The 26023-nt window shown below is 42.9% G+C and overlaps 1 protein-coding gene across 9 annotated transcripts in view; it reads left to right on the forward strand.

The window, feature by feature from the left end:
• Positions 1-26023, forward strand: part of PCDH9 (protocadherin 9) — a 776382-nt gene that overhangs the window by 355794 nt on the left and 394565 nt on the right. For 4 of the 9 annotated variants that reach the window (XM_082221376.1, XM_082221380.1, XM_082221381.1 and 1 more), the window contains exon 3: positions 10828-10893. The exons of the other annotated variants lie outside the window; for them this stretch is intronic. In XM_082221376.1, the coding sequence (XP_082077502.1) occupies positions 10828-10893 (66 nt within the window). The remainder of the gene's footprint in view (positions 1-10827; positions 10894-26023) is intronic. 9 annotated transcript variants of the gene reach the window in all.

Consider the following 26023-nt stretch of genomic DNA (forward strand, 5'->3'; position numbering starts at 1 on the left):
GACAAGCCTTGTGGCTGAGCTTCTCTGATTATGGATGTAATATAACAGGAAGCAGGACAGGCTTCTTATCTTAAGACCTAGCTAGGAGCTAATCACTGGGGATTGAAAGAAGCACAGATTTTGGCTGCGTGCACTGGCAAGTACAGTACATCATTTTGCAAATTCTAGCTACTGGTATGTGAGGTACATTGCCTTGGATTTTGATTGAGCTGCCAGTTTGTTCTGTCTGGAAGGTATAGTGGCTTGTGCAAAACCACACTTTGTCTCTATTTGTCAGGAAACGTAACACCTTCTTTAATTAGGTACACAGCTTGGGGGTGCTCCTGGATCTATTACTACCACCCTGGATCTATTACTACACTCCCTGTCCAGACAGGGCAAACTAACTTCTGTCATCTGTGCTCTGGTAACCTCCAGGTTAGACTACTGTGATGCATTATTCAGTGGGCTACCTTTGAAGATAGTTCAGAAACTGCAAGTGGCACAGAATTTGGCAGCCAGATTGTTGACTGGTCTGAATGTATAAAACTAATTCTGGCTAACAATTATTTTGCAGGCTCAATTAAAAACAATGATTTTGGCCTATAAGGCCTTACACCAGTACCTCAAGGACCGCGGCTCCCAACATGAAATGACCCAGACCCTGTGGTCATCATCTGAGGCCCTTCCCTCAAGTGCCCATGAGAGGTTTGGAAGGGTGGCAACATGAGAACAGACCTCTTCAGTGCTGCTTTTCCTGCTTCTGAAATGCATTCCCCAGGAAGGCTTGCCTGGCACCATCTTTATCTATTTTTAGGCAAATACTTTTCTCTTTATTCAGACTTTTGGCTCTTGATTTGAAAGTTGGAATTCAGCTGGGCAGGATTTATAAGTGCTGCCTTTTATCAGTATAGCTGTGTTTTGGGGTTTTTACTTAATTGCTTCTAATGGAAGTTGCTTTGGATCACTGTGAGAAAAAGTGACTAGCAAATAATAATGAAATAATAAATAGTAATTAAGGAGTTATGGGAGCTGGCAGATAAAATTATATATTTGTGGTCATTTGGCTGTTGTGCTGCATTTTGTCAGTGGTCTTTTACAAGGTGTGCAGTCCACACTAATAGGTGGTGCGTGCGTGCGTGTGTGTGTGTGTGTAATCAGGCATACATTTTTAATTTCAAGCTTGTAATGCTTTTAATTACTTTTGAAACAACTGGTTTCCAGTTCAGTCTCTGGCTCTTAACTCTTCCAGAAATAAGGGCAAACTGGAGGCAGGAGCACCGTGAAGCCAAACAGGCTGTGCCAGGTGGCAAAAGTCTTATCTAGGGCTCTTTTCTAAGTAGAGATTTAATGGGGGGGGGGTTTCTTTCCCCCATGCATGTGTAATTTAAACTGCCATTGTGAAACTAAAACAGGTTTCTTGGTTTACTACAGTGTCTATTGGGAGTGGCAGGGAAAAGAAAGGGAGACCCGCTGTGCAGGGAGCCAGGAGCCATAAAATGCCTTTAGCTCATTCAAGCTCCTCCTTCTGCCAGCTGAGATTTGCAAGGGCATCACTGAGGCCAAGGAGGAGGAAGCGAAGGAGCAATGCTGCCCTCTGGACTGGCTGCCAGTATGAAGGCAGGGTGTTGGGGCAGACTGAGGCTGGTGGAGCATTGTCCCATTTGCCCAAATGAACCACGACAGGAATCAGCCAAGACGGCAGGTAGTTGGCCTCCTTTCTTTAAGGAGCTTGTCCACATCTTCAGGAGGCATCAGTCAGTAACTCTGGGTGAGTGTTATAGTAATGACTTCTAAATTTGCATCCACACTCCCCCCCCTTTTGTTTTTTGGTAATACTTATTCAGATCTGTGTCCCTTGACCTCTTATTTGGCAAGGCATTTCCATGCCATTTAAGGGGCCACCTGAGGCCAGCCCACAGCCCACAGGAGCTGTGTGGCTTTCGTCTCAAGTGAGGGAAAGAGGACTGTGCAGTGTTGGCCTCTGCACAAAGCTTAGGTCTAAATAAATATTGCCTCAAGTAAGTAGTTTGGCCCCTGCTCGTTCACTAGAGCCATACACTTTATTTGCCGGACATTAAGCCTCCAGGTTTCAGGTGAAGCTACGGACCTCTGGGGTGCTACAGTGGGGCGGCCCTGGCAGAGCCGTGGGAAGCGGACTCCGTTCCGTCTAAAGGAAGCAGCTCTACACAGGCCTGGGGGAAAGCCTGCCAAAGCATCTTCATGAAATGTTTTCACAGACATGGTTTCAGGAGGCAAATGCTTCAACATTGCTCCTTGCTGCCAACAACAAAGGGCCCTTCCAGTGTTCCCATCGGCAGCCAGGAAGCCTTTCTCAGCCACTCTGGGAATGTCAGAATATTTAGGCCCTCAGCAGGCAATGCTACTATGCTGGTTTTCTCGGAAGAGGCAAAATGCTTGTGGAGTAGCATAGGGTATGTCATTTTAGGGGCTGAAACATAATTCTTGTAATTTTTTCCTGTGAGATGGGGTCTTGACAATATATTTTTGGGTGTGAGGAATTCAAGCCTGCTATTTTTTGCGACTGGGCAACATTGAGCTTGGGACGTCTATGATGAAGCAGCACAAACTTTTTAAATTTTACCCTCTGAAAATGTCAGGTAATGCTAAATAAATAATAACATATAACATAATTGCAAGTACTTGACAGTCATTTTTAATTATTTCTGTGTAATTCAACACACATCTTATTTAACAAGTAAGACTAAATTATATTAATTTAACCAAAATATATTTTGAATTCCCAAAGTTGTTACAACTTTTTAGTACCCCTCATTTTTCAACACACCTTAATGGTAGAGATCCACATTGTAGACTTCTCCCTCTTGACCTAGATCTTCCATTGTTACCATAGTGATACAGGAAGTTAACTGGGATCAGGTAAGATTAGTTTTCGAATGCAGCTATACCTGATGTTACTTCATACTGTCACTGTGGTCCTATTCCAAGTCTCATCGTGGTATCTATGCCCTGATCCAGCAAAAGAGCTTTCATGCAGTTTTCTTGGTTCCATTATGTGAAAGGCTATTCGTATCCTTCCTTCCTTCCTTCCACATAGCTTATGCATGAAATGGGGAGCAGGACCGGACTTGTGCTTTGTACCCAATCCTTAATGTCTGTGGGTTCTCTGCACTATGTGAAAAGGGGAGTGTACGTGCCTAGGGCTGTTGCACGTGCAGACTCTCCACACAGTTGGGAATCTTGTGTGACCTATTGCATAGAGACCCTTCACATGCACAGCTGTATGTGTAGAGACATCCTTTTCCTGCAACCTACCAAATGCACAGATGTTGGGAAGGAGGTTGGCAGACATGATCCATTTCTACTTTTCCACTATACTGTACTAAAAGGGGATGGGGATGTAATAACAGCCGCTGAAGGTGGATGCAAACAATGACAGCCCAAGACATGGTAAGAATGAGGGTGTGCATTTTCATCTGTATTGCAACCACTGCTTTGGGAAACATGCCACAAGATTATGTCTCTATCAGTGCACTGGTCTTTGTGAGCGTAGACTGGAGTACTATTAAGTGTCACTGCTGCAGTTCTTGGGAATAAGACCACCGCAGGGTGGCTGCATCTTACCATGTGTGTCTAGGATATAAATGGGGAGTCTTTTTCTATAGCCTTAACCAGCACTTTTATTTTTGGTCTTTTCGGTAAAACTCATGTGTGTGCCAGTACAAAATGTCTGCCATGGGCAGCAAATAAAGAGGTGGCATTACTCTGTATCAGTGAGTACTGTAAGTAAAGCAACTCTGTCCTTAACTGAGCCCCATCTGAAGGATGGCTGTTTTCTCACTTGGAATCCTATGGTTGGGCATTACTTCTATAGAGAACCTCTTGCCAAGGTTACTTGTTTTCAGTATGAATATATTCAGGTGAAACAATACATTTAAATCAGTGGTTTAATTTTGTACTTATTTCAATTGACTGCAAGATTATGTTTCCGTGACAGGATTGGCAGAGGCTGCTGGCAGCCCCAATAGCAGACCAATGCCTGCGATGCACTGGGTCTCTGCACTGAAAAGCACGCGCAAACTTAGGCTGCTTTGGCAAATAAGGATAACAGATAGGAATGCTTGAGAAATTCGATCTTTGTGCACCCCTGGAAGTCTTTCAGACTGTGGCACTGTAAATGTGGATTGAGTTGTGAATTAAGCATATAGTAAAGCAATTCCCTGACGACTTCATCTTCTGTGGAGCGCCTTAATGAATTCTATCACCAGCATGCCAGTTGGATTGTGTTAATTGGCTCTCACTAGCTTCCTGCCACATTTGAGACAATGGTAGAGTTGAGTCTCTCACAGTGCAATCCTATACACATCAGCTTAGAAATAAGGTCCATTGCACTCAATGGGACTTACATTTGCTTTGGTTTCTTGGTGGTCCAGTATGATGGTGGTGGGGTTTGGCGGGAGCAGGGAGGGACTATCATTCTCCTGGTTACGTGAAATATGGCATAGCCAGGTCTGGTATTGCAGCTTGCAGCAGAGCAAGAGGAACAGTTGGCAAATGAAATATTAATTTAAAAGGTTTATTTTTGTTCCTGTCATAAACGTAGGTTGGCATTGGTGTACCTACCAGATGCTTCCTTTAACAAATAATCAGCATATTATTTGCCATGTTGGACCTTACTAATATATAATCCAAAAGAATAGAGCTGTGATACAATAAAACAAAGATTAAATTGGCAAAAATGTAAACAGCCCCTAACAAAATATATGTGTAAACAATGTGTTATTTTTGAATTCTTAGAAACACCCAGGAAAAAAACATTGCAGCAAAACAAACCGAAAACCAAGCAGCTGAACACAGCAAGGTGCCAAATCTCCATTTTCCACTTTAATGTGCAGTACCTGTGACTAGCAGGTCAGGCTACCAAGCACTTTAAGTAGGGGTTTGAAGATACCGAAGAGCAGAGCAAGAGGAAAAGGAAAGCACAGAGAGAGGGAGAGAGAGAGAAGAAAGAAATGTGGATTTCGTATAAACAGCTAGGACCCTAGGGTGAAGGGCAGGTAATACAGATCATGATCATAATCATAATCCCGCTATATATTTTCACTTTTCAACTGAAGGTGCCCAAAGTGATGGGTGCTCTGTGCAGAAGACTCCGTCAAGATTTGGAGACAGGTAGCAGGGCCAGTGCGTACAATTCCGCTCTGCCCTTGATGTGCTGTAAGTTATTTAGTTGTGTGTGCAACATTCTTGTCAGGCAGAACACCAGCACAGATCTAGAAAGCACACTTGGCAGCACACTTTCTGATACCTGCCTGCAGGAGCTGTCTTATCTCTATCTCCACACCTTATATTTTAAGGTGTCCACTTTGCCCCCTTAATGCAATGTGTGAATCCGCCCAGTGGCTACCACATCCACACATGGTAAATGAATATTTAAAATGCTTCAGAGTGTGTGTTTGTGTGTAATCATTATGGTTCACATTATTTTGCTAGTTTCTGGGCTGCAGGAACAAGGTATTGCATGTTTGTTAAAGAATACGTATTAATTAAATGCACAGAAAATCTTTTCAATATATTGCACTAGTCAGCTGAAAAAGGAATAAAAGAAAACTCTCAAATAGTATGGGGGCTGCACGTTGACCTTCCTTTTGCTTTTCTCCAGGAACCAGCAACACGGTAGACCATTTCCATTACTGTGTGTAGGTCGGTAGTTCAATCTGCTTTTATTTTATTGGGGAAGAGAGCAATCGTCTACATTCCCAGTTGTTATCTCTCTTGCTGCTGGATTGCAATATATCACCAAACCTGCTGATTTTATGTTGCTCTCCCTCCCTCCTTCCCTCTGCTTCCCTGGTGTTACTCTGTTGAGGAATTTCCACCTGGCCCCCTCTGTTTCTTGATGGAGAGCACTAGATGAAATGAATTGCCCAGCTCGGTTTCTGCAGAACCGTTTTGGTGGTGTCAGTGCATGAGACAGAAACACAAGCAGAGGTGGAGAGAAAGATTAGCAAACTGAACTCTAGTTTACAGGGAACCGACTTTACAGTATCTTAAATTATGTTGACTTTTAGACCCCTGCTGGGAAAGGAACTGCAGATTTTTGTCTCTTTCTTCAGTCACTAGTTTTGAGGCAGACATGTGTGGGATGGCTACCATATCCCTTTCAGGATTTTACATTTATTTTAACCCAAGTGTCAACAGCAGCAATTCTTTTCTCTCGGAATTGCCACCAGATTTTGCTTAAAGGAAAACAATGAGGTGAATTTGGAGTTTCTTACTTTGGAAAAGCATTTGAAGAATTTTAAGTGGGTCTAAAAGAGTTGCAGTAGGACCAGCAACTTGTCTCACAAAGGGTATTTTGCACACCTCTTTTCCCTAGCTTGCAACACTTACAATAATCACTTCAGCCGTTCAAGGATTTGGTTTTTTTTTGTCTGTTTCATTTCTCATCTGTCACAGAGGGATGAAGGAGAATAAAAGTGAAAACATGCAAACCCCATGTGACGTTGATGGTTGGATAAAGAAACAGGGCAGTGAACGAATTTTCCCTATACAATTCAGACTGTTAGGAAGAATGCTAGTCTTTTCCATAACATGCTAATTTTGTATGAGTAAGAAGTATTTTGTGCAAGAGATGTTCAATCACCCACTAGGTACAGCCTAGCCGTAGGTTTTTCTGCTCTTTGTTTTAAGTCTCAAGTATAATTAGTAGGGGACGCGGCTGGTGCTGTGGGTTAAAGCACAGAGCCTAGGACTTGCCGATCAGAAGGTCGGTGGTTCGAATCCCCACGATGGGGTGAGCTCCCGTTATTTGGTCCCTGCTCCTGCCCACCTAGCAGTTCGAAAGCACGTCAAAGTGCAAGTAGATAAATAGGTACCGCTCTGGCAGGAAGGTAAACGGCGCTTCCGTGCGCTGCTCTGGTTCACCAGAAGCGGCTTAGTCCTGCTGGCCACATGACCCGGAAGCTGTACGCTGGCTCCCTCGGCCAATAAAGCGAGATGAGCACCGCAACCCCAGAGTCGGCCATGACTGGACCAAATGGTCAGGGGTCCCTTTACCTTTATAATTAGTAGAGCAGAGCCTTTAGAAATACCACCAAGGTCCTAAAGTATGGATAGCAAGTACACAGGGAAGACCTATATTTGTCTATCTTCCTAAATAATAGTGGATTCAACATGTATACTTGCCTTATGAAGAACCTTTTTGGAATGCATGGTGCTCCCGGAGATGCATATAGATTCACCTGTGAAGCTTTTGATTCCACTAAAGTGGTAATTCGTCAAGTAGCCACTGTCATCAAGAGTGTTACCAGAAGTAAGAGCTTCATGCGTGAGGTAGATATAGAACACTACATGTGCCAAAACACACTGCATTTGATGAATCTGCTCTCTGACGGGTGAGAAGGGGAGCCCTGACACAAATTGTGGTGTCACAAGTCTTCTGTGACTCAAAATATGTAGGATTCCATCCATGTAAGTATGGTGATGAATTTCAGGGCCAACTTGTCCCATCTGTGGGATAGCACCTGAAAGTGCAGCACGTGGTTGCATGCACAATAACTCAACCTAACCTGCCCATGGGCAATTCCATGCCAAATTATTATTAAGAAAAAAATAAATCCTGATTTGACTTGCGAGTTGCAGAGATGACGGTTTGGGGTAATCATTTTCATGTATATGTATTTCACAGACCATCAGCGGTGTGAAACCTGATTAAATCTCAATAGTCTTAGCTTTTGTAAAAGAAGTCCAGAATGATGTTGGCCCTGCAGACTGAGAACAAGGGCTGGTTCACACAAAGCCCTGGCATGTAGATGCAGGGCATTCAGGGGCCAAGCCTAAAGCCAGTATCTCCTCTCTGCATCATGCGTAGAGCTTTCAACAAAACTGGGTGATTAGAGCACAGAAATGGGACTCACACTGTCTCCTCCAATTGTTACTAGTTAATATTTACATTTCTGTTCCATCCTTTATCAATCCCAATAGGGAGTTACAGAAAGCGCAAAAAAAACCCCACCTACATAAAAGTGGTAAAACCATGCAGCAATTTAAAGTACAATACTACAGTAAGCACAGAAGATTTACACTAACCGTTTTGCAATTCAACTCAAGAGAAAGCCTGGCTGGATAGATATGTTTGTAATTGGCACTGTAAGATGTGCAATGACAATCATAGCCCAGGAAGGTGGAATTCTGCAACTTGAACGCTCTATCCTCATTCACAGCATAATGAACACCAGTTGGAGGGACCATGAGAAGGGGCCTCTCTTGCAGATTTTAATGCACACCAAGCAATCCACACTGAATAATCAATTATGGTGACAAAGCCACCTCCAGGGTGAGTGGAAGTGGGTACGGGCCAAACCCAGAGCCCACCCCATGTCTAGCAGTACTGCTATGCTTCCTTTTCACAGAGCACCCAACTAGGTCAGCAGCAGCCCAAGAGAACTCTTAATATGCAGGCCCTACTGCTTTTTCAACTAATGGGGTTTGTTTGTAGGCCACCAATGTCTAGGAGCTGGCACTGCACAGTGGGGAGGGCACACAAGTTCAAGGATCACTCCTGCAGGCCAGTGTAAAATTTCTGTACTTGGGCTGTAAGCTAAGCCAAGCAAGTATTTCTTATTGGGTTAACTTTCTGCTGAGAAAAATGGCAAAGCAAAGAACAAACAAAAACCAGGTACCTGTGTTTTAGCGAGTAAGATTCAACCACAGAGGAATTATCTGAATCTTCAGTTGTGCATCTTCTTCATTATATATGGGTAACAGTAACTGTGATGGGGGGGGGGTGTCCTCTCTTCCTTAGCTTCAACATCAATGCTGCAAGATTTGTTGGGTGCATATAAAAATATCCTTAAGATACAGGTAGGGTGGTCTTAATACGTCTGTGAATCAGCTTACTGTATTCTTTCTTTTTGTGTGGCGTTGCATTTGCTAATACCCTTGGAGGTTTGATTCAAAAGTAAGGAAGAATCAAAAACCAGGTTTCTGTTGTTTTGAGGTGTGCTTCTCTTTGAAATAAGGTATCGGCTGGCAAACAAAGGAATTCTTCCAAGTCAATTGGAAGCTTCTGACTTGATATCAGAGGAGAATGTTTGCGGTGAATATAAATAGTAAGAAGCTCCTTTCAAGACCAATCCTTAGGTAAAAAGAACTGTGATGTAACTCTGTAAGCATACAGGATGTGTATAAGATATCAGAAGCGTCTGATGGGAGAACTGTGGAACAGACATGTGTTTTTCCATAGGGGTTGACATCATAGTTTGATGTAAACATTTTTGATGTTTCCACCTTTGTTCACCAAATCATGATAAAAGAGGGGGCAAATAATTCTGAGCAGAATGCTAATTTCGTCTCACTAGGCAAAAGTATCCCACACAGATTTTGCTTCTTTATTAGTATTGCCAACTTTTGTGTTGGGGGGGGGGTTCCTGACCCTTTAAAACCTGTCATAATTGGGAACAGGATGCAATCTGGCAAGAAAGTGGAGTAGCTGAGTGGGATGGGGTTAAATATTCTGACAGAGCTTGGCAGATCATGAATGGAACCTGGGGAAATCTGGCGTTTACTGGCATGTCAGACCTCCGGATTTGTTTCTTCAAACAATATACTTGTGCTGATCAAACCATTTAAATACAGACTGTCTGGGAGCTCAGTTACTTGATATCAACCAATGAAAGTCACTTGAAATGTGCTATACAAAATTTAGCAGGCCTGGCTAGAAGCCTTTCTTCCTCATGTGCTTTTTGCAGGATGTTTTTATATTCATTAAAAAAAGGTATCCATACAAATATTGTGCCTTATTGCTTGCACAGATCCAGTTTGTATGTTAGGTTTCATTCCATGTGGCTGTTGCCAATATAAGAATGCATGAATGAGAAAGTCACTTGCAAGAGGCCAACCACATGTTATGACCCCATGCCGGGACTGCTGATGAGGATCTTGACTGATGGACAGGAGATGCTAGGCTGTGAGTTTAGCATGTGATTCAGCCCTGTCCTATGACCTCTTCACTACATTACTAGAGCAACAAGGGACACAACCACAGGGAAGCAGCATCTGCTATGGCAACCTTTTGGTTCCCTTGTTTTTTAATGCAACTCCCATCATCCCTGGCTGAGTTGGCTGAGGAGTTGTGGTCCAGCAACATACGGGGACCCAAGGCTGAAGAACTCTGTGCTATGGTCAGCTAATGTCTGATATGGGTTTTATCTCATGTGCTACAAAAAAAAAAGTATTCAAAGAAATCCATACTTTGATTTGTTCCTCATTAGATTGTCCCCTCAAACATGAATGAAATTAGGACTAAAGCAAGTTAAGCACTTCAGGTGGTTTATGTAGAGTCTTCATTGGCCTGATTCATGTATTGCTCATGTCTCTTCTGTCTACTGCATATTCCCACAGCACATTGCACGAGGGATTTGAGTGTACAACAGTAGCTTAGTTTGTGTGATTCTTCTTCAAGGCGAAAAAGGGGCAAGAAAAGATAATGTAAAACAGGCCATCATGTATAGGCAGTGACTGTTTTTTGGTGCAACTGTGTGCGTCACAATAATGGGTGGGGTTGGAATGTTTTCAGGCTTTTTCAACGGTGTTTCAAATATATGTGATTCCACTTAAATACGCAGTGCCTTGGAACGTAACCACCATGTAAATTGGGAGTTCTCTGTATTGCAAAAGAGGTCTTGTGGAGGGGGAGGGACACACAGCCTCTTATAGATCACATGAAGGGACTCAGAAGCCCAGTAACAGCATGTGAGTTGATCTTTAATTTGGGCTGTGCCGGAGACTGTGAGGGGGGTGGGGTTATCTTAAGGTGCAGTAAAAGTGACAAATCTTTTTATTCAACTATTACTTGCTTTTTAGGCACTGAATTTTGGAGATATGCCGAAGTACTTGTGGGAGATTTGGGTACCTGACAAACCATGGGTGGTAAGATATCAGAACTGTTCAACAGCAAAAGAACCAGTTTGTTTGTTTTCTTCAAAATCAAGTATTGTGGGTCCAGCTTCCCATTGAAACCAGTGCTCAGGCTCCCTTAGGGAGCTCCATTCACCAACATGTTTCACCAACATAGTATATTGGGAGGGGGCTTAAAGGGATCGTTATAGGGCATAGTATAAGAGGAACTGTATATACTATATGATGCCACTGTGCTAAGTCCTTGTTTTCAGTAGGACCCCGGGGTAGGACCAAGTCATGGCCCCTGAGGTCAGTAGTTTTAGCTGGAAACTAGAGAGGAGTAAAGCACCAAACAGAACGTGGTACTTCTTTGGTGTCTAGATTTACATGGAAGACAAGGCCTAACCAATCTATAGGCTTCATAGTGTCCAATCCTGGACACAGTCCTTGGTAACTCACTAGGCTGGGCCACAGCCTCAGAACCTGAACTTTTTGGTTCAATCTGAGGAATCCCTACCACTCTCATGGAGTGAAATGTTTTGAAATTTGTAAACAATAATTTGTTTCCATGGAATGAGGGTGCTCTATAATTCCAAGAGATTTGGAGAGAAAATAAAAGTTTTCTTATAACTGTCTTGGAGTTGACCATATGCATTGCCAAAAATATGAAAAATAAATAAATGAGATGTATCACAAAAAGAGGCATAAGAAGACACAAGTTTGCAGAGAAATAGCATTTTCTAATTCCTATGTATGGGTGCAATTTTAGAAATAATTACAAAAAATTAAGTAGAAGCACAGTTCACCTTACCGTAGTATGGAAAAATGCTCTACTACATGCAGGCGCGCGCGCGCGCGCACACACACACACACACACACACACACACTTCTCTTGTTTTAAGGTTCTCTATCTTTAGAGAACCTTGGGCCAGGTAGCATTTCAAAAAAGGACTCCCTCAAATAGAGGCTTCTATGAAGTAGGAAACACAGACCCTGTAACCGACATGGCAAATATATTTTTTTCCACTGTAAAATATTTGCATTAAAGGCAAATTCACACAAAATACTCATTTAACATTTGTTGCTTAACAAAAAATACATTTGAAAAATGACTTGTAGGTGCAGGCAAGGGAAGCATTTTTAAGTCCCATTGATTTTGATGGGAGAGATTTAAGCAGATGCTTCAGTCTTCCACTGAAACCAATGGGACTTAAACTACTCAGCTTTGGTTGAATAGTGTCATATTTTTCCCCCATATTATCACTCAATAGGAAAAAAAATTGCTCTGATTTTGTTACTAGGAAATTAAGCATGCAAAAGCAGCTTCCAATTATATCTCATTGGAAGCTTGTATTTCATGCAAGTCTTTCACAATTCTGTCATTATACTTTATTGCTTACATTTGAAATCATAATGTTTTATTGCGGAGCTTTGTAGATTACACTTTTCAATTCAGACTATTTCTTTTGGGAGTTTTGTTGGCTACTAATAAATATATTAAGCTTTTGATAATTTGCTTATCAATGTTTATGCAATGCACTTTAATGGGGCACTTAAGCACACTGAAGTACTAGTGAAATGTGCGTTGTCCACTTGACTGTGTTTGGGATCATGGTCTTCGTGTGTATTCTTGTTATTTATCATGTATGGGACACTAAGGGCTTGATCCAGAAGAGGACATCTCTACATGCAAAAGTGCATGCACAGCTAATGTGGATGCCAATTACATTATGATGAGCATGTTCAACTCTATCACAGTATTCATTGTGCAGGGCCTATTCAACTGTGTGTGTTTTGGGGGCTGGTTTTTATCCACAATAATGTTTGAGAATGTAAAGCAGGATATGTATGTAGACCTTGGTATTTTTTAACTGTGGCTTTTGCTTATAAATGTCACTAAAATGTAGTAACTCTTTCAAACAACTCAACAGAACTAGTCTGGAAGTTTCTCCCATTTAGCCAAGCTACATCATTAGCTATAAAGTATTTTTCCCCAGCTTCTGTTTCGTTTTGACTCATGCTTGCCCTCAAAGCAGCTGTTTAATTTGAATGTAATTTAGGCAACTAGAAAGGCACTAATTTCCTTTTTTGTTACTTTTTAAAAGTTAGGCCAGTTGTTAAAGCTACAAATGAGGTAGCAATTATAGGGAGATTCAAATAGATTCAGTCCAACTAGGTGCTATTCTGTTTCGTCCTGACACCGTCTCAGTAAAGGAAAGCAGAGCAACAAGATGTGTTTTATATCTTGAGTTCATCTCTCCCTAATTAGTACTGTTTAATGAACCGTTCACCCCCTTGGTTCTCGTGCCTCCCCTTGGGGATTTCCCAGCTGTTTTGCTCTCCTGTTGTAATTGAAATCCAACTTGTTCCAACCTGTAATTGATAGTGAATTCAACCATTTTATGTTTGCCATGAGACAGACGTATGGCGTATGCATGCAAAGCAGCATATGGACAAAAGAATGGCCTACCACCATGAAAGGAAATTTGATTTTGCATCACCATTGTTTATACAAGGAGGTGATAATACACAGATAAGATGAGAGTATATGCAGCTGTGCATATCTACACAGTCATCCTGCAGGCTTCATCACCTGTAAGTAGGCTGCAGCCTCAAAGGAAGGAAGGAGCTAGGGAGGAAAGTACAGGACTGAGCCAGCCTGGGGCTCCCAGTATCCACCATGTCAGGACCGCGCACATCCCAGTGGGAGCCTGTTCTGAATGCCAGAATGTCTGCATTCAGGGGTTGCCTTACCTCCAGGTCTACGGCTGTTAATTTTTATTATTTGCTAATTCCTCTATTCATTAATTGTATACCCTGCCTGTCTTTCCCAGTGGCTACTCAAAGTCACCCTAAAGTTCCCATTAGCCACCCTGGTTCAGCCTGCGCAGCCCCGCTGCATCACTTCCTCTTCATGACAGACTGATGCAGCCTCCATTGTCCTTGAAATAGTCAGAAGGTATATACAGAATGAGGAAATGTGCATGTGTGACAGAGCGGTGGGAGGTTGGATTGTAGCAGCAGGCCCCACCCCCAATCTACATGCAAAGGCTGCATGTGTATTTTCAGCTGCATGTGTGAAGCAGCCCTTGCCCTAAGTGCATTCAGTTACCCTGGACACGTTGGCTGAGTAACACTTCCATATATGTTTTATCCATGGCCCCTGTTTTCCTTAGCCTTCACTTCCCTCAAGTCCTTGTAATCTCTCTCCTGTTTATCCTCTGGGCTCTGTCTCCTCTTACCTGCCTTTCCCCCGGGTTCTTTCATCCCATCCCATTACTTACCCTGCCTTCTGCCTGCAGCCATAAAGCCTTTCAGAAGCTTTAATCCCAACTGAATTGAAAGTTTTCACTTCTTTCACAAGACAGGCTATGAATATTGTGTTGGGCCACTTGCTTCATGAGCAGCTGGAATACTTATAGACGTCCCCTTCCCTTTCAGCAGTGCAACCAATCACTGCCAGAAGTCTCAGAGAAAGCGGTTTAGGAGAGAAAGCATAGCTCAGTGGAAGAGGATGTGCTTTGCATGCAGAAAGTCCCAGGTTCCATTCCTGACAGCTCCAGTTAACCAGATCAGGTAGTGGGTGATGTGAAAGATCTGTGCCTGAGCCCCACAAGAAGTCCTACCAGTTAGGGCAGGCAGTACTAGACTAGATGGGGGAGATGATTTGATGTGGTATGAGGCACTTTCCTACGCAGTGCACATCACATAACAGCACAGACTAGCTGAACACCATGCGAAAGCGCTGCAAGATCTGTCTGTTGTTTCAGTTGGCCACCGGGGTCAAACTAGCAAGGGTGAGAGCCCTTCAGTGACGACTACAACAAAACAAAACTTTTAAGATGCTTTACTGTGGTGGAGGATTGTTGGTTTTTACTGCCTACTTAAAGTGTTCAGGATGGGGCAGGATATAACTCTAAATTATGCCTGCTGCAGAATTTGTGAGTCACAAAGCCATAACATAGCCTTCTGGGGCTCAAGAGGCCCTCCTGTTTTGCTTCCTGCCTGGACAGCAGAAACAGGCTGGGAGGTTTGATCTTGAAATAAACTAAACATAACAAAAAATATAAGGTAGCAGTATATTTTATGCATGCAGAAATCATGTATTAATTGACCACAAAAATGACCAAGCTTATACTTAGTAATGTTGTGGGTGTATTCTGCTTCCGCCCTCCTTTCCTTCAGGAAAATATTCATTCTTAACAAAATATGCTGCCTTAGAGACTATTATTTTATTTTGGGTCCTATTTCCTATGTCATTCAAGCCAACATATAAATCAATGGATTGATGGGCTTGCGGGGGGGGGGGGACGGGACATTTAGGTAATTGAAGCAGTTCCCCACCCCTTTCATAATGCTTGGACATTCCATGCATTAGTCCACATTACTAGATTAATTTGGGATTTTGCCATTCACTGAATACATTCATAGTTTTATCTCAGTCAGTGAAGCTTCACAGACCTTTCTTGTATGCAGACAAGACAGATGCAAAACAATGTTATCTGTTTAAAAGGAAGAATCTGTTTAATTCTTATGAGTGGGTAAACCCCCCCCCTATTTAAAAATCATTTCTATTACTTGGTATTTTGATTGGGATCAGTTTGACACCTGTCATCTCTAAAATAAGCCTCCACTGGCAAGGGAAAGAGTCAGTGTTCACATAGAACTTTTTCTATCTTTGACTTCTGTGATCGGCAATAATATATGTACATTTTTAATGCTATCTCATGTTATATGTTTAAAGGCCCAGATTATTTGTAGTCTTGATCCTTTTTTAAAAAAGAGCACATAAGACATAAATCAGAGATGTCAAAGAGAAGCTGTCAGCAGAGTATCACAGCAAAGGCTCTTGTGCACTCTTAAATTTCTGCTTGAAAGGAGCTCTGCACACTGTTCCCTTATGAGTCAGCTTCCTCAGATACTGGCAACAACTCAGGGTGGTAAAATCAAGCTATTTGCCCCTTGGGCCCTGAGGTGTAATTCAGGACATTAACTATCATTCAAAGATATACGTGTTTTCCCTTTTCTTGTCTCCAGAGACAAGAGGACTGGGAGGCCACTTGAAAAACGTGTACAAGCAGAGCAACCCCAGCATCCAAATCTATCTATCTATCTATTTATTTTTACAAATACTATTAAATATATTGCATGCGCAAGGAAAATGTACGTAGCGATTTCTATTATGATTCATCTTCTTGTGCTCCTGAAAATACAGAAAGAAACTAGCATAGATCAGGACTGACCTACCAAAAGTGTAAGAACAGGGACAGCCCAAGATAAGATTTATAGGTTGCCAGATCTACATGGGTTGTTGAGTTCTGTGCAATGGAGTCACTAAAAATTCTGTCCCAGTTTTGCTTATTCGTAAAATGGGCAAATGGTCCCCCCCCCCTTCTAATGCCATCTCAGGCTGTACATCCTTAACAATATGTGTATGTGGTTTTTTTTGGGGGGGGGTTATTGGGCTGTTCTTGTTTTTATTTTATGTATTTTGTGTTTTTATATTGTGATTTTATCCTGTGAGCCTCCCTGAGACCTGAGGGTATAGGGTGGCAAACAATTAATCATTAATTATTTAATTAATTTGATGATGATGATGATGCATGTGTGTGTTGCACACATGACTTGACCTTTAGTCTGTTAATGGGGTCACTCGCTTTGAGTTATTTGCTCTGCGTTCATGTTTTGTGTTTGCGTGTTGAGTCCCACAATGCCACCCCCCAAAAAATTCACACTTCACACATCAATTTTTGTTTAAGGTTTTTGGCATAATTTTGTTCACAACTTTATTCAAAATACAAAAAATGTGAGTGGTTGCTTAGGCATTGGTTATGACTATCTGTCCTTGCCCTCAGGGACAGAGCTGGCCTTCCGGACACCAATGGAAGCCAGCGTGGGAAACAAGTATTGGGTGAGAAAATGAAGCTGGGCATTAGTCCCTCACTTCTCACCCTCATGTTCCTGTGGGGCTTGCACGGCCCAAGTCCGATGCCAGGGACAAAGATGAAAAGAGTGGCAAGCCCCTGGATTCCTTTAACGGAATTCCCTTTCCGCATCATTTGGAGGGGTAGGCACTTACCCCTCCAAGCACCAATTTAACCAATGCCTAACCACCAACCTTACAAGTTGTGACGATTTGCTACGCAGTAGGCAAAAACCAAATGGCACCAGCCAATCAACCAGATGGCAAAATTCCTACCACGCCCCTACTCCAAGGCGGACAACCCCATGACAGGCATAGCAAGGTCAAGCGATCAAGAAAAAAACACCCTATTAAATGGAGGGAGGGCGGGTGATCTGGTGCAAAATGGCCAAGAGGACGTCCAACATCTGGCCCCTGTATTTAAAGACTCTGACCCCTCCTCCAAATTGGCAACAATCAAAACTCCCCAGCAACCCAATTTTAACCACTTAAAGGCTTGGGTTCTTCACCAAATCTGCCCAGTAACGGCAGGGTGGCTTGTTCTCCCAACCGCAACACGTGCTCTCTGTTAGGGAGAACACGCTTTGCCCAGTTGCAGTCTGGATCTGTGTTGGCAAAGGACTCGTAAGCATAAGCGATAGATGTACACCTTTTGGAGGCAGTTGTAGCAGCCGCTTCCCCAGCAGGCAACCGGCAGGTGCAGCAGCAGCCGGTTCTGCTTCTGCCACTCCTGCAGCCTGAGGCAATGGCCTGAGGGCACATCGTCATAACTCCAGCCCTGGTTGCAAAGAAGTGGCTTTCCTACGCAGGAACAAAATCTGTGTTTCCAGTGCAGGGATTCATTGTATGTGAAGCAGTCCCCAGTGGCGTACAATTAATCCAATCTTGTAATTTCCCCCCATTAGTCATAAAATCAAAGGTATTTATTTTTTTGGCCTGGTATAAACATTAGGCTTGAGATGTAACCTCATATATTAAAATTAATGGTATTTTAATAATTCAAAGTAAATGAAATGCCATGAAGGAACCCTGATGCTGATGTATTGTAGGAACTGGGCTAGGCTCAGAAAATTGCAGTATTAGCCACTCAGTTTTAATGAAGTAGAACAAAAAAAGCAGTAAAATGTATTGAGTATATTAAAGCTAAGTAGCTCTAATAATTGCAAGGCGTGTTCCTTACAACCTATGAGCAGCAATGATGAACTGTGTCTTTGCATGTATGTAATTATGAATGATTCATATACATTGAATATTTGAGTATATATAATAAATTATCAGAGTGGGGGTATATGCATAGCCCCATGGCTGTGTATACATAATATATTTTTCATATTTCTAATTTACATGTTTGTTTTTAATTCAAACAGCAAGTAAATGAATAAAAATGAACTGGCTCCCCTTGGTTCCCAGTCCCAGTTCACAATGTTAGGCATGAACTTGCCTGGGAGTTACATTAATCTCAAATATCCTTGTACTGCCTCCAACCTCCAGGGGAAGCATGTTTAGCAAGGAAGTGGAATAGGACCTTTTAAGTTGTGGCACCCCAACTGTGGAACTCTCTCAAGAGAGAGATTAGAGCAGAAAAACCTTCCTTAATGGGTCAAGGTGCACTAATTCTGCCAGGCCTCTGTTGTCTAACCAACTTAGACCATGAACTGCTTTGATTCAGGGGTCAGCAAACTTTTTCAGCAGGGGGCCGGTCCACTGTCCCTCAGACCTTGTTGGGGGCCGGACTATATTTTGGTGAAAAAAATGAACGAATTCCTATGCCCCACAAATAACCCAGAGGTGCATTTTAAATAAAAACACGCATTCTACTCATGTAAAAACACTGATTCCTGGACCATCCGTGGGCTGGATCTAGAAGGCGATTGGGCCGGATCTGGCCCCCAGGCCTTAGTTTGCCTACCCATGTTTTAGTCCCTCTCCTATACTCCAAATCAGTCATGGGGACATTCCCTAAGAAGGGTTCTACATGCAAGCAGCCTTGCTGGATGGTGATTAATTCGTGCAAAAGGGTGTTGTAATCAGTAGAGGGGAAAATCCGTATCCAGAATTCAGGACTAGTACACAGTAAAACCTGTAGGGTCACGAGAATGCATGTGCAACCTGCTAAATGTAGGCTGGCAGTAGCCTTTTACTCATGTGAAGACAGCCAGCACAGGGAGAGGAGTTGGGGGTGGTGTCACATATTTAGCCCTATCTGCAACATTTCACAGCTCCTCTCACCCCCAAAATCTCTGCCACTGTGTTACAGCATAACTACCGCAGTGGGGTACATTATGGGTTCCTGTGTCACTTAGAACTCTGGGTAGGATTGTAAATTGCAGAAATTTTGTCCCAGGATGCCAATGGCAAGAGGAGCCAATGAAGTTTGTTGATGGGGCTAAATGAATGCAGCCCTGCTCATGCGGCCAGCCTTACCTTCCTTAGGCGAGTCATGTTTGAAGAGGGCTGCTGTCGTATTGAGCACAGTCTGTGGCTTGTTTTCTGGTTGGGGTAGTGAGATTTACAGGAAGCCAAAGGAATGTCAGATTTGCACCGCCATTTTGTGGAGTTGCAGAGGTTTGCTCGTTGTTGTTGTTGTTGTTGAAGTTGTTGAATTTATATACAGCCCTGTATCCACAGGTGTAAACACTGGAACTAATTTAAGTATAACTTTTAAAATCTAGCTCAGAAGTGGCTAACTCACTTTTGTTGCTGAGTACTACTGTTGGATTGTATTTTCCTGTGGCTTTAGGTATGGCATTTAAGACATTTAATTTTATGTAACTCATCCTGCAAACCTTTAGCTGAAGGACAGAAAATAACTTCTTGTCCTCCAGATTGTGTTGGACTGCAATTCCCATCAATTCCACCCAGCATGACCAGTGTTCAGGACTGATAGAAGTTATAGTCCAGTAGCATTTGAAGGGACACAGATTCACCAGCCCTGGTCTAGACAATCCTTCACTGTATGATTCATGTAATATGTTGGGCACCTACTGAACATTATGGGAAAGCATTTTTGATGCATATTAAAATTTTCATTTCATTTTTTATCGTGTTTGGGGGGGTTTGATAGTATTGGAAAGATGTTAAATATTTGTTTGCTTATCCTGTTAACAGATTTGCTTATACCTTGGCCTTTTACTATGGCCCAAACCAGAGCTACAGCTATTACACATGAAAGCAAAAATGCTAAAACAAACAAAACCACTCAGAAACCAGTATCAGAATAAATAATGAAAAATACCCTACCCACTTTTTAAAATGAGTTTAACTTTCATCTGCCAAAAAGCTAGCCGTAAGAAAGGAGGAGGCTCTTAGGGGAGAGAATTCAGGGTGGGGGCCACTCCTGAAGAAGAACCCCTTCCTTGGGACCTCTGGCTGAGCTTCTGGTGGGTGTTGCACTTGCAGAAGATGATCTGAACACACTGGGGATGTGCTTGCATGTGAGCGAGGAGGGCATTAACAATTTCAGTTAAAGAGAGCTATAAAGCACAAAGAGGAAAGCAGAAATAGACTGTGTTTCCTTACCAACAGCAGATGCTAATGCCTCCAGTATTCTTGCTGCTCCATGACAATCCGTTTATGCGCTACTATCATTATAAAACAATCCCAAGCAAAGCGTACACAGATGCTCAATTTCTTCGAGATTTGTCTTCCTCCATAAGCACCCAGCTTTCTCCTTGCCAAACATTTCAACCGCATATATGAATCAACGCCACCTCTCCCCACTCATTACTGCAACAAATAATCAACACTTTTGCCTGTTATCTTTAACAAAACATTAACGTCAAGCAGCAGTCTAATTTCGGCCCCCCACCCTCCTGCCATTAAAATCACAAACATTCAAACTGTTTGAAACAATTAGGCTCAACAAACCGCTACCCACTCCTCGCACTGCATTATCACAATGTCTCTGAGGGTTCTTAATCTAGAATTAAAATACAATTCCAAATGGATCACCATTTAATTAATAGCTATGTGCCCTGCTTTCGGGAGTAGGGTCCTCTGTTTGAAAGAGTCATCTTCCAGCCCAAGTCAGGTTTCAAGTTAATTAGTCATCTTTAGGGAAGGACTGCAGCTGCATGAGAGAGCTTCTGTCTTGCGAACAGAAGGTCCCAGATTCAACCCCTTGGAAGTGTCCCCTGTATGAAGCCCTGGAGAGCCACTGCCAGTTGTCAACAGCGGTGAGGGAAGTAGACTCACTATAATGCAGTTTCCTGTGTTCCTGCAGATGAGAACGGTGAGCAGGAGCTTTGACATCGCTGCTCAGCGGCTAGCATCAAGAGACAGCAGACTGAGCAGGCACACAGATCACCTGGTCACAGCCTTCTTCACAATGATGAAAAGTATTGCACCCCTACTTGTTATAGTAATTATTTCCAAATTTGCCTACATGAATACAAATTACCACATGCAAATTTTATGCAAATCTGTGACTGCTTTTTGTTCTCTTTTTGGTGATGCATTTCCTTTCTTGGCAATCCATAAATGGCATTTAAAGCTGTCTCACAATTGCAAAGTAAGGCCTGAAATGGTGTTCAAGGCAAACCATTTGTTTCATGCCACCGTGCATTTCTGAAAATGGCACCCAACGTTGTTAAAAGAGGTTATGATTAGAACAGAAGAGTGAGTGGAAGGATGTTGGAGAGCAGGGGCATACGATGGGATGTTGTGTGGACTTAGAATGAGCAGCAGTTAGAGAATAACAGTTGAAGAGCTGCAAGTCAAGTGCAAGACAAGTACCGTCAAGTGTTTGTTATTTTGTTTATTTTGGTTTGAAGAGACAGCAGAGTAGGGAATGGAATGGTTTATAAGAAGATGCCCAAGTTAAAGGAAGCTGACAAAAAAAATAAATACAGCCTGTAGTTTTGGAATATAAAAGACAGGCTGGAGATGATCTGTCTTGAAAGAGAGTAGAAGAAGAAAGAATTGGTTCTGAAGAAGACAGTACAGCGGAAGCATGAAGTACAGCTGCTCCCAAAGGCAACGAAGCAGGGACAAGTGGTCCAGGTGTTGGTTGTAGCTAGAAGGCAAACGAGTCCAGCTGAGGACTTTACCCACTGGCGGGAAGGATGAGCAGATCCTGGGATGCACTGAGGTGACCAGGCTCCTCAAAGCCATGCCATGGAAGCCAGTTCAAGTGTTAGAGCTATATATCTGAATGAGGAACCGCAGGACTAATCACTGCAAAGGTAGATTATCAATTAAGCGTGGATGAGCTTAGGACATCAGTACAATATTATGAGCAAAGGTTGGGGGAAGAAAAGGAATTGTTTCAGAATCAAAACACTTGGTTGACTACAGAATTGAAGCCCCATGGCTATGAACACCTGGCCCTTGCTCAGGAAAAAGGAAATGAGATTTGGAGCTTGTGAGAACAAGAAAGAGGAGGTTTCCTAGGATGAAAGGGTAAGTAAGTGGAAAAGGTACAGGGACATGTGGTAGTTCTTTTAGAGTGGAACAAATAGAGGCAAAAGAGAAGCAAGCTGGTTGGGGAGAGAGATTCAGCAATGAACTAAAAATCCATACCAAGTTATCTAATTTATACAGCACCAGTGCCAGTGAATTGGAGGCAAAAAGTAAGGAAGGTTTGTAGAAAGCAGGTGATGCTAACAAAAAAACTCAGGATCATTTGGCGGAAATGGAACAAAAACTGTGGCCGGGAAAGAACTGAAAGGAAAGATGGGGGGGGGGTTATTGGGCTGTTCTTGTTTTTATTTTGATTATGTATTCTGTGTTTTTATATAATGATTTTATCATGTGAAATGCCCTGAGACCTGCAGGTATAGGGCAGTAAGCAAATTAAAATATTATTATTATTATTATTATTATAAATATTAAGATTAGCAGGCTTGAGAATAGTTGAGCAATGCATACTATTTGGTTTTGGTCATGAAGTACAAAGGGACTAGTCTTCTAGAGGAGGAGGAGCAATTTATTTTGCAAACATCTTTGTTTGCAAACATCTTTGACTGTTGACAATTTATTTGAAGGCTTTTGCCACTGAAGGCTTTTCACTTAACTGGAGAAATAAGTTGAAAATGGACTATTAAGCAGATTTCTGTCCACCCATCATGGTGCACACTCTTGCTTTTAGTGGGTTTTTCTATTAGTTTTCCACAATGAAAGAGTTCTTGGTTGATTTATGTACACAGGTATGTTAAAGGTAGTCCATAGGCAAGAAGACTGCAATCCTAACTTTGTTTACTCAGAAGTAAGTCCCACTGAAATTAATGTGTCTTATGCCTCGGTAAATGGGGTTGCAGCTTACTTTGCTTCCTACTATGGATATTACAAACCAGTGAGTTGTTCATTGCTGTTCTAAAGGATTTTTCAAAAGAAGAAGAAGAAGAAGAAGAAGAAGAAGAAGAAGAAAAGAAGAAAGATTCGGCCTGCAAATGGGATAAAATGGAAAAGGTTTTGTGCGTGCATGAAACTGGCATGTGATAGAAATAGGCTGATCTGTCCATCCCTACAAAACTGTCTTCTGTTTGTTGTTGTGGGACATCACATATGGATGATGGTTTGAAAGAGAAGCTTGTAACAGAAGAGTGAGTGGAAGAATGCTGGGCAGCAGGGGAGTGTGATGGAATGTTGGGTAGAATTCAAGTGAGTGACAGGTGGAGAGATTCTGGAAAGACAAAGTGAATGGGATGGAAGCACAGGTATAGAGTTAGGATCAGGGACGCGGACTTATAAAAAATATTGGGGGGGGCCCGGGAAAGCTCATGAATAATAAATAAGCTCATGAATATGCAAATAAAGTGGCGCCGCCTCCTCGTGAGCGAATAGGGGAGAGTGTGCTGCGCCTATTAATCAGCTCCAAAGGAAATTGGGTGGAGCTTTTGCTTGGGAGGGAGGGCAGGAGGCATGCAGCCCGACCCTGTGCATTTTGGGCTGGGGGAGGGGCGACGATGGCACTCTGCTGGAGGGGCGCCGGAGATTATTGGGGGGGCGGAGCCCCCCCAAACGAATTTTTGAGGGGGCTCGGGCCCCCTCAAGCCCCATGGAGTCAATGCCTATGGTTAGGATAGCTGTTAAGGAAGAATCATAGCATAGTAGAGTTGGAAGGGACACAAAGGGTCATCTCGTCCAACCCCCTGCAATGCAGAAATCACAAGTAAAGCATCCATGACAGATGGCCATCCAAACTGCTCAAAGACCTCCAAGGAAGAAGAGTCCACTGCCTCTCAGGGAGTCTGTTCCACTGTCAAACAGCTCTTACTGCCAGAAAGTTCTTCCTGATGTTTAGTCACAATCTCCTTTCTAGTAACTTGAAGCCATTGGTCCAGGTCCCAGCCTCCAGAGCACAAGGAAACAAGCTTGTTCCATCTTCCGTGTGACAGCCCTTTAGGTATTTGAAGATGGCCATCATAACTCAGTCTCAGGCTCCTCTTATCCAGATTAAACATACCTAACTCCCTCAACTGTTCCTCCTAAGGCTAGGTTTCCAGACCCTTGACCATCTTGGTTGCCCTCCTCTGCACACATTCCAGCTTGTCAGTATCCTCCTTAAATTGTGGCACCCAGAACAGGACACAATACTTTCATACACTGCATCATAATGGAACAATCCTATCATTAGGAATCATGTGAAGCAGCCTGCATCAGGAGGCAAATTTTGGAGCAATAATTTTCAATTACTGGATCAGAAGGGGCACCATTTTGATTCTGAATTCTTGACCCAACTCTGACATGATATAGTTCGTATTATCAGGTAACATAAACATTACTGAGTGATATTGCAAAGCGCCATACGCCTGGTTTGGGGGCAGCCTTCTGTCATGGAAATTGCTTTGTATTCATTAAATACTTTGCCTTCCCTTGGAAATTCACAAAGCGTTGTGATATTTTGTTCCTTGTTTTGCTTTAAAAGCGGAGGAATGAGCTAAACAAAATGCCTCTTTTGCAAAGGCTGATCTATTTTGTCCAGCACCCATATTGAGTCTTAATTTCTTATCAGCCTCTAGAAGCCATTTAGTGATTTATGGGTGCAGGGAACAGTCACAGCAAAGACCAGCAGTTGGTGAACTTTAAGGGAGGGGGAGCTGGGAGAAAGAGTTTTATGCCCTGAATTGTGTCATCAGGGCCCAATTAAAACAATCAATCTTTTGTCAACCAGCTACATTGACCACCCTGTTTGTGCCAATCTGCAATGTTTCTTACACACAGAGTTGCCTTGTTAGGAATGGTATTAGATGATTTCCTCTTTAACTCCTTGAGAACTTGGGACTATATACTGCCCAGGCATGCATGCAGTTGACAATGAAGGCCAGAATGATCTGATTGTGTTCCGAGCCCCAAAACCCATCCCCCATGGAAATAAAGACACAGTGGAGACAGAATTTCATTTAAATGTTAATGGGCAAATTTTGGCTACAACTTTATTAAATACACAAGTGTGACTGGTATTGACTTAGGCATTGGTATCAAAACTATAACTGGCTCCTGCCCCACCCTGCGGGAAGCCTGGAAGGGTAAACAACCAGCAGGGGGAGCTCCATCAGTGTGTATTGACTGGTGCTCACCCCTGGGGGTCCTGGCATGGCCCTAGTCCCTCTCTGTGCTTCGGATGAGATCCAGACCCCCGGATTCCTTTAATGGAATACCCTATTCATTGGAGGGGCAGGTGATGGCCGCACCTCACCTCCCCACATTCCCCTAAACCAATGCCTGACCACCAAACCTTACAAAGTTGTGACGATTGATAAGAGGTAGGCAAAAACCAAGTGGCCACAGCCAATCTGCCGCATTGGGAAAAATTCCTACCCAGCCCCCATTCCAAAACAGGTGACCAACCAAAGTCCAAAGCAAGGCCAAACACGACCTAATTAACAGGTGGGTGGGCGGGTGTTTGGCAGTGCGAAGCAAAAGGAGGTCCCTACGTCACGCTGCCAAATAAATATCCCCAACCTTGCCACGCTGCCGATTGGCTAAAAGCCAGTGGCATAACTGTGGCACCACCGGCTGGAGCGGGGCAAGCCCCACCCATAAGCCGGTTAGGGAAGAGTTCCAGGGCCAAGTACAACATGGACCCTCTGTTAGGAGGATCCAACTTACAATTGTATTCTGTTATGATAGGGTGTTGCAAAATAAAGGGACAAAGGCTTCTGGGGTTATGCATTCAGTTTGTGGAAGGGCACCCACCTCATCCTGCTGAGCATGGCAGAAAGCAGTGCCATAGCCATCTGAGGTAGGCACAGGCACCTACCTAGTCATGGTGCCAATGCTTAACTTTATTAGGAA

The sequence above is a fragment of the Podarcis vaucheri genome (assembly GCF_965113315.1).
Source record: "Podarcis vaucheri genome assembly, chromosome: 4".
Lineage (NCBI taxonomy): Eukaryota > Metazoa > Chordata > Lepidosauria > Squamata > Lacertidae > Podarcis > Podarcis vaucheri.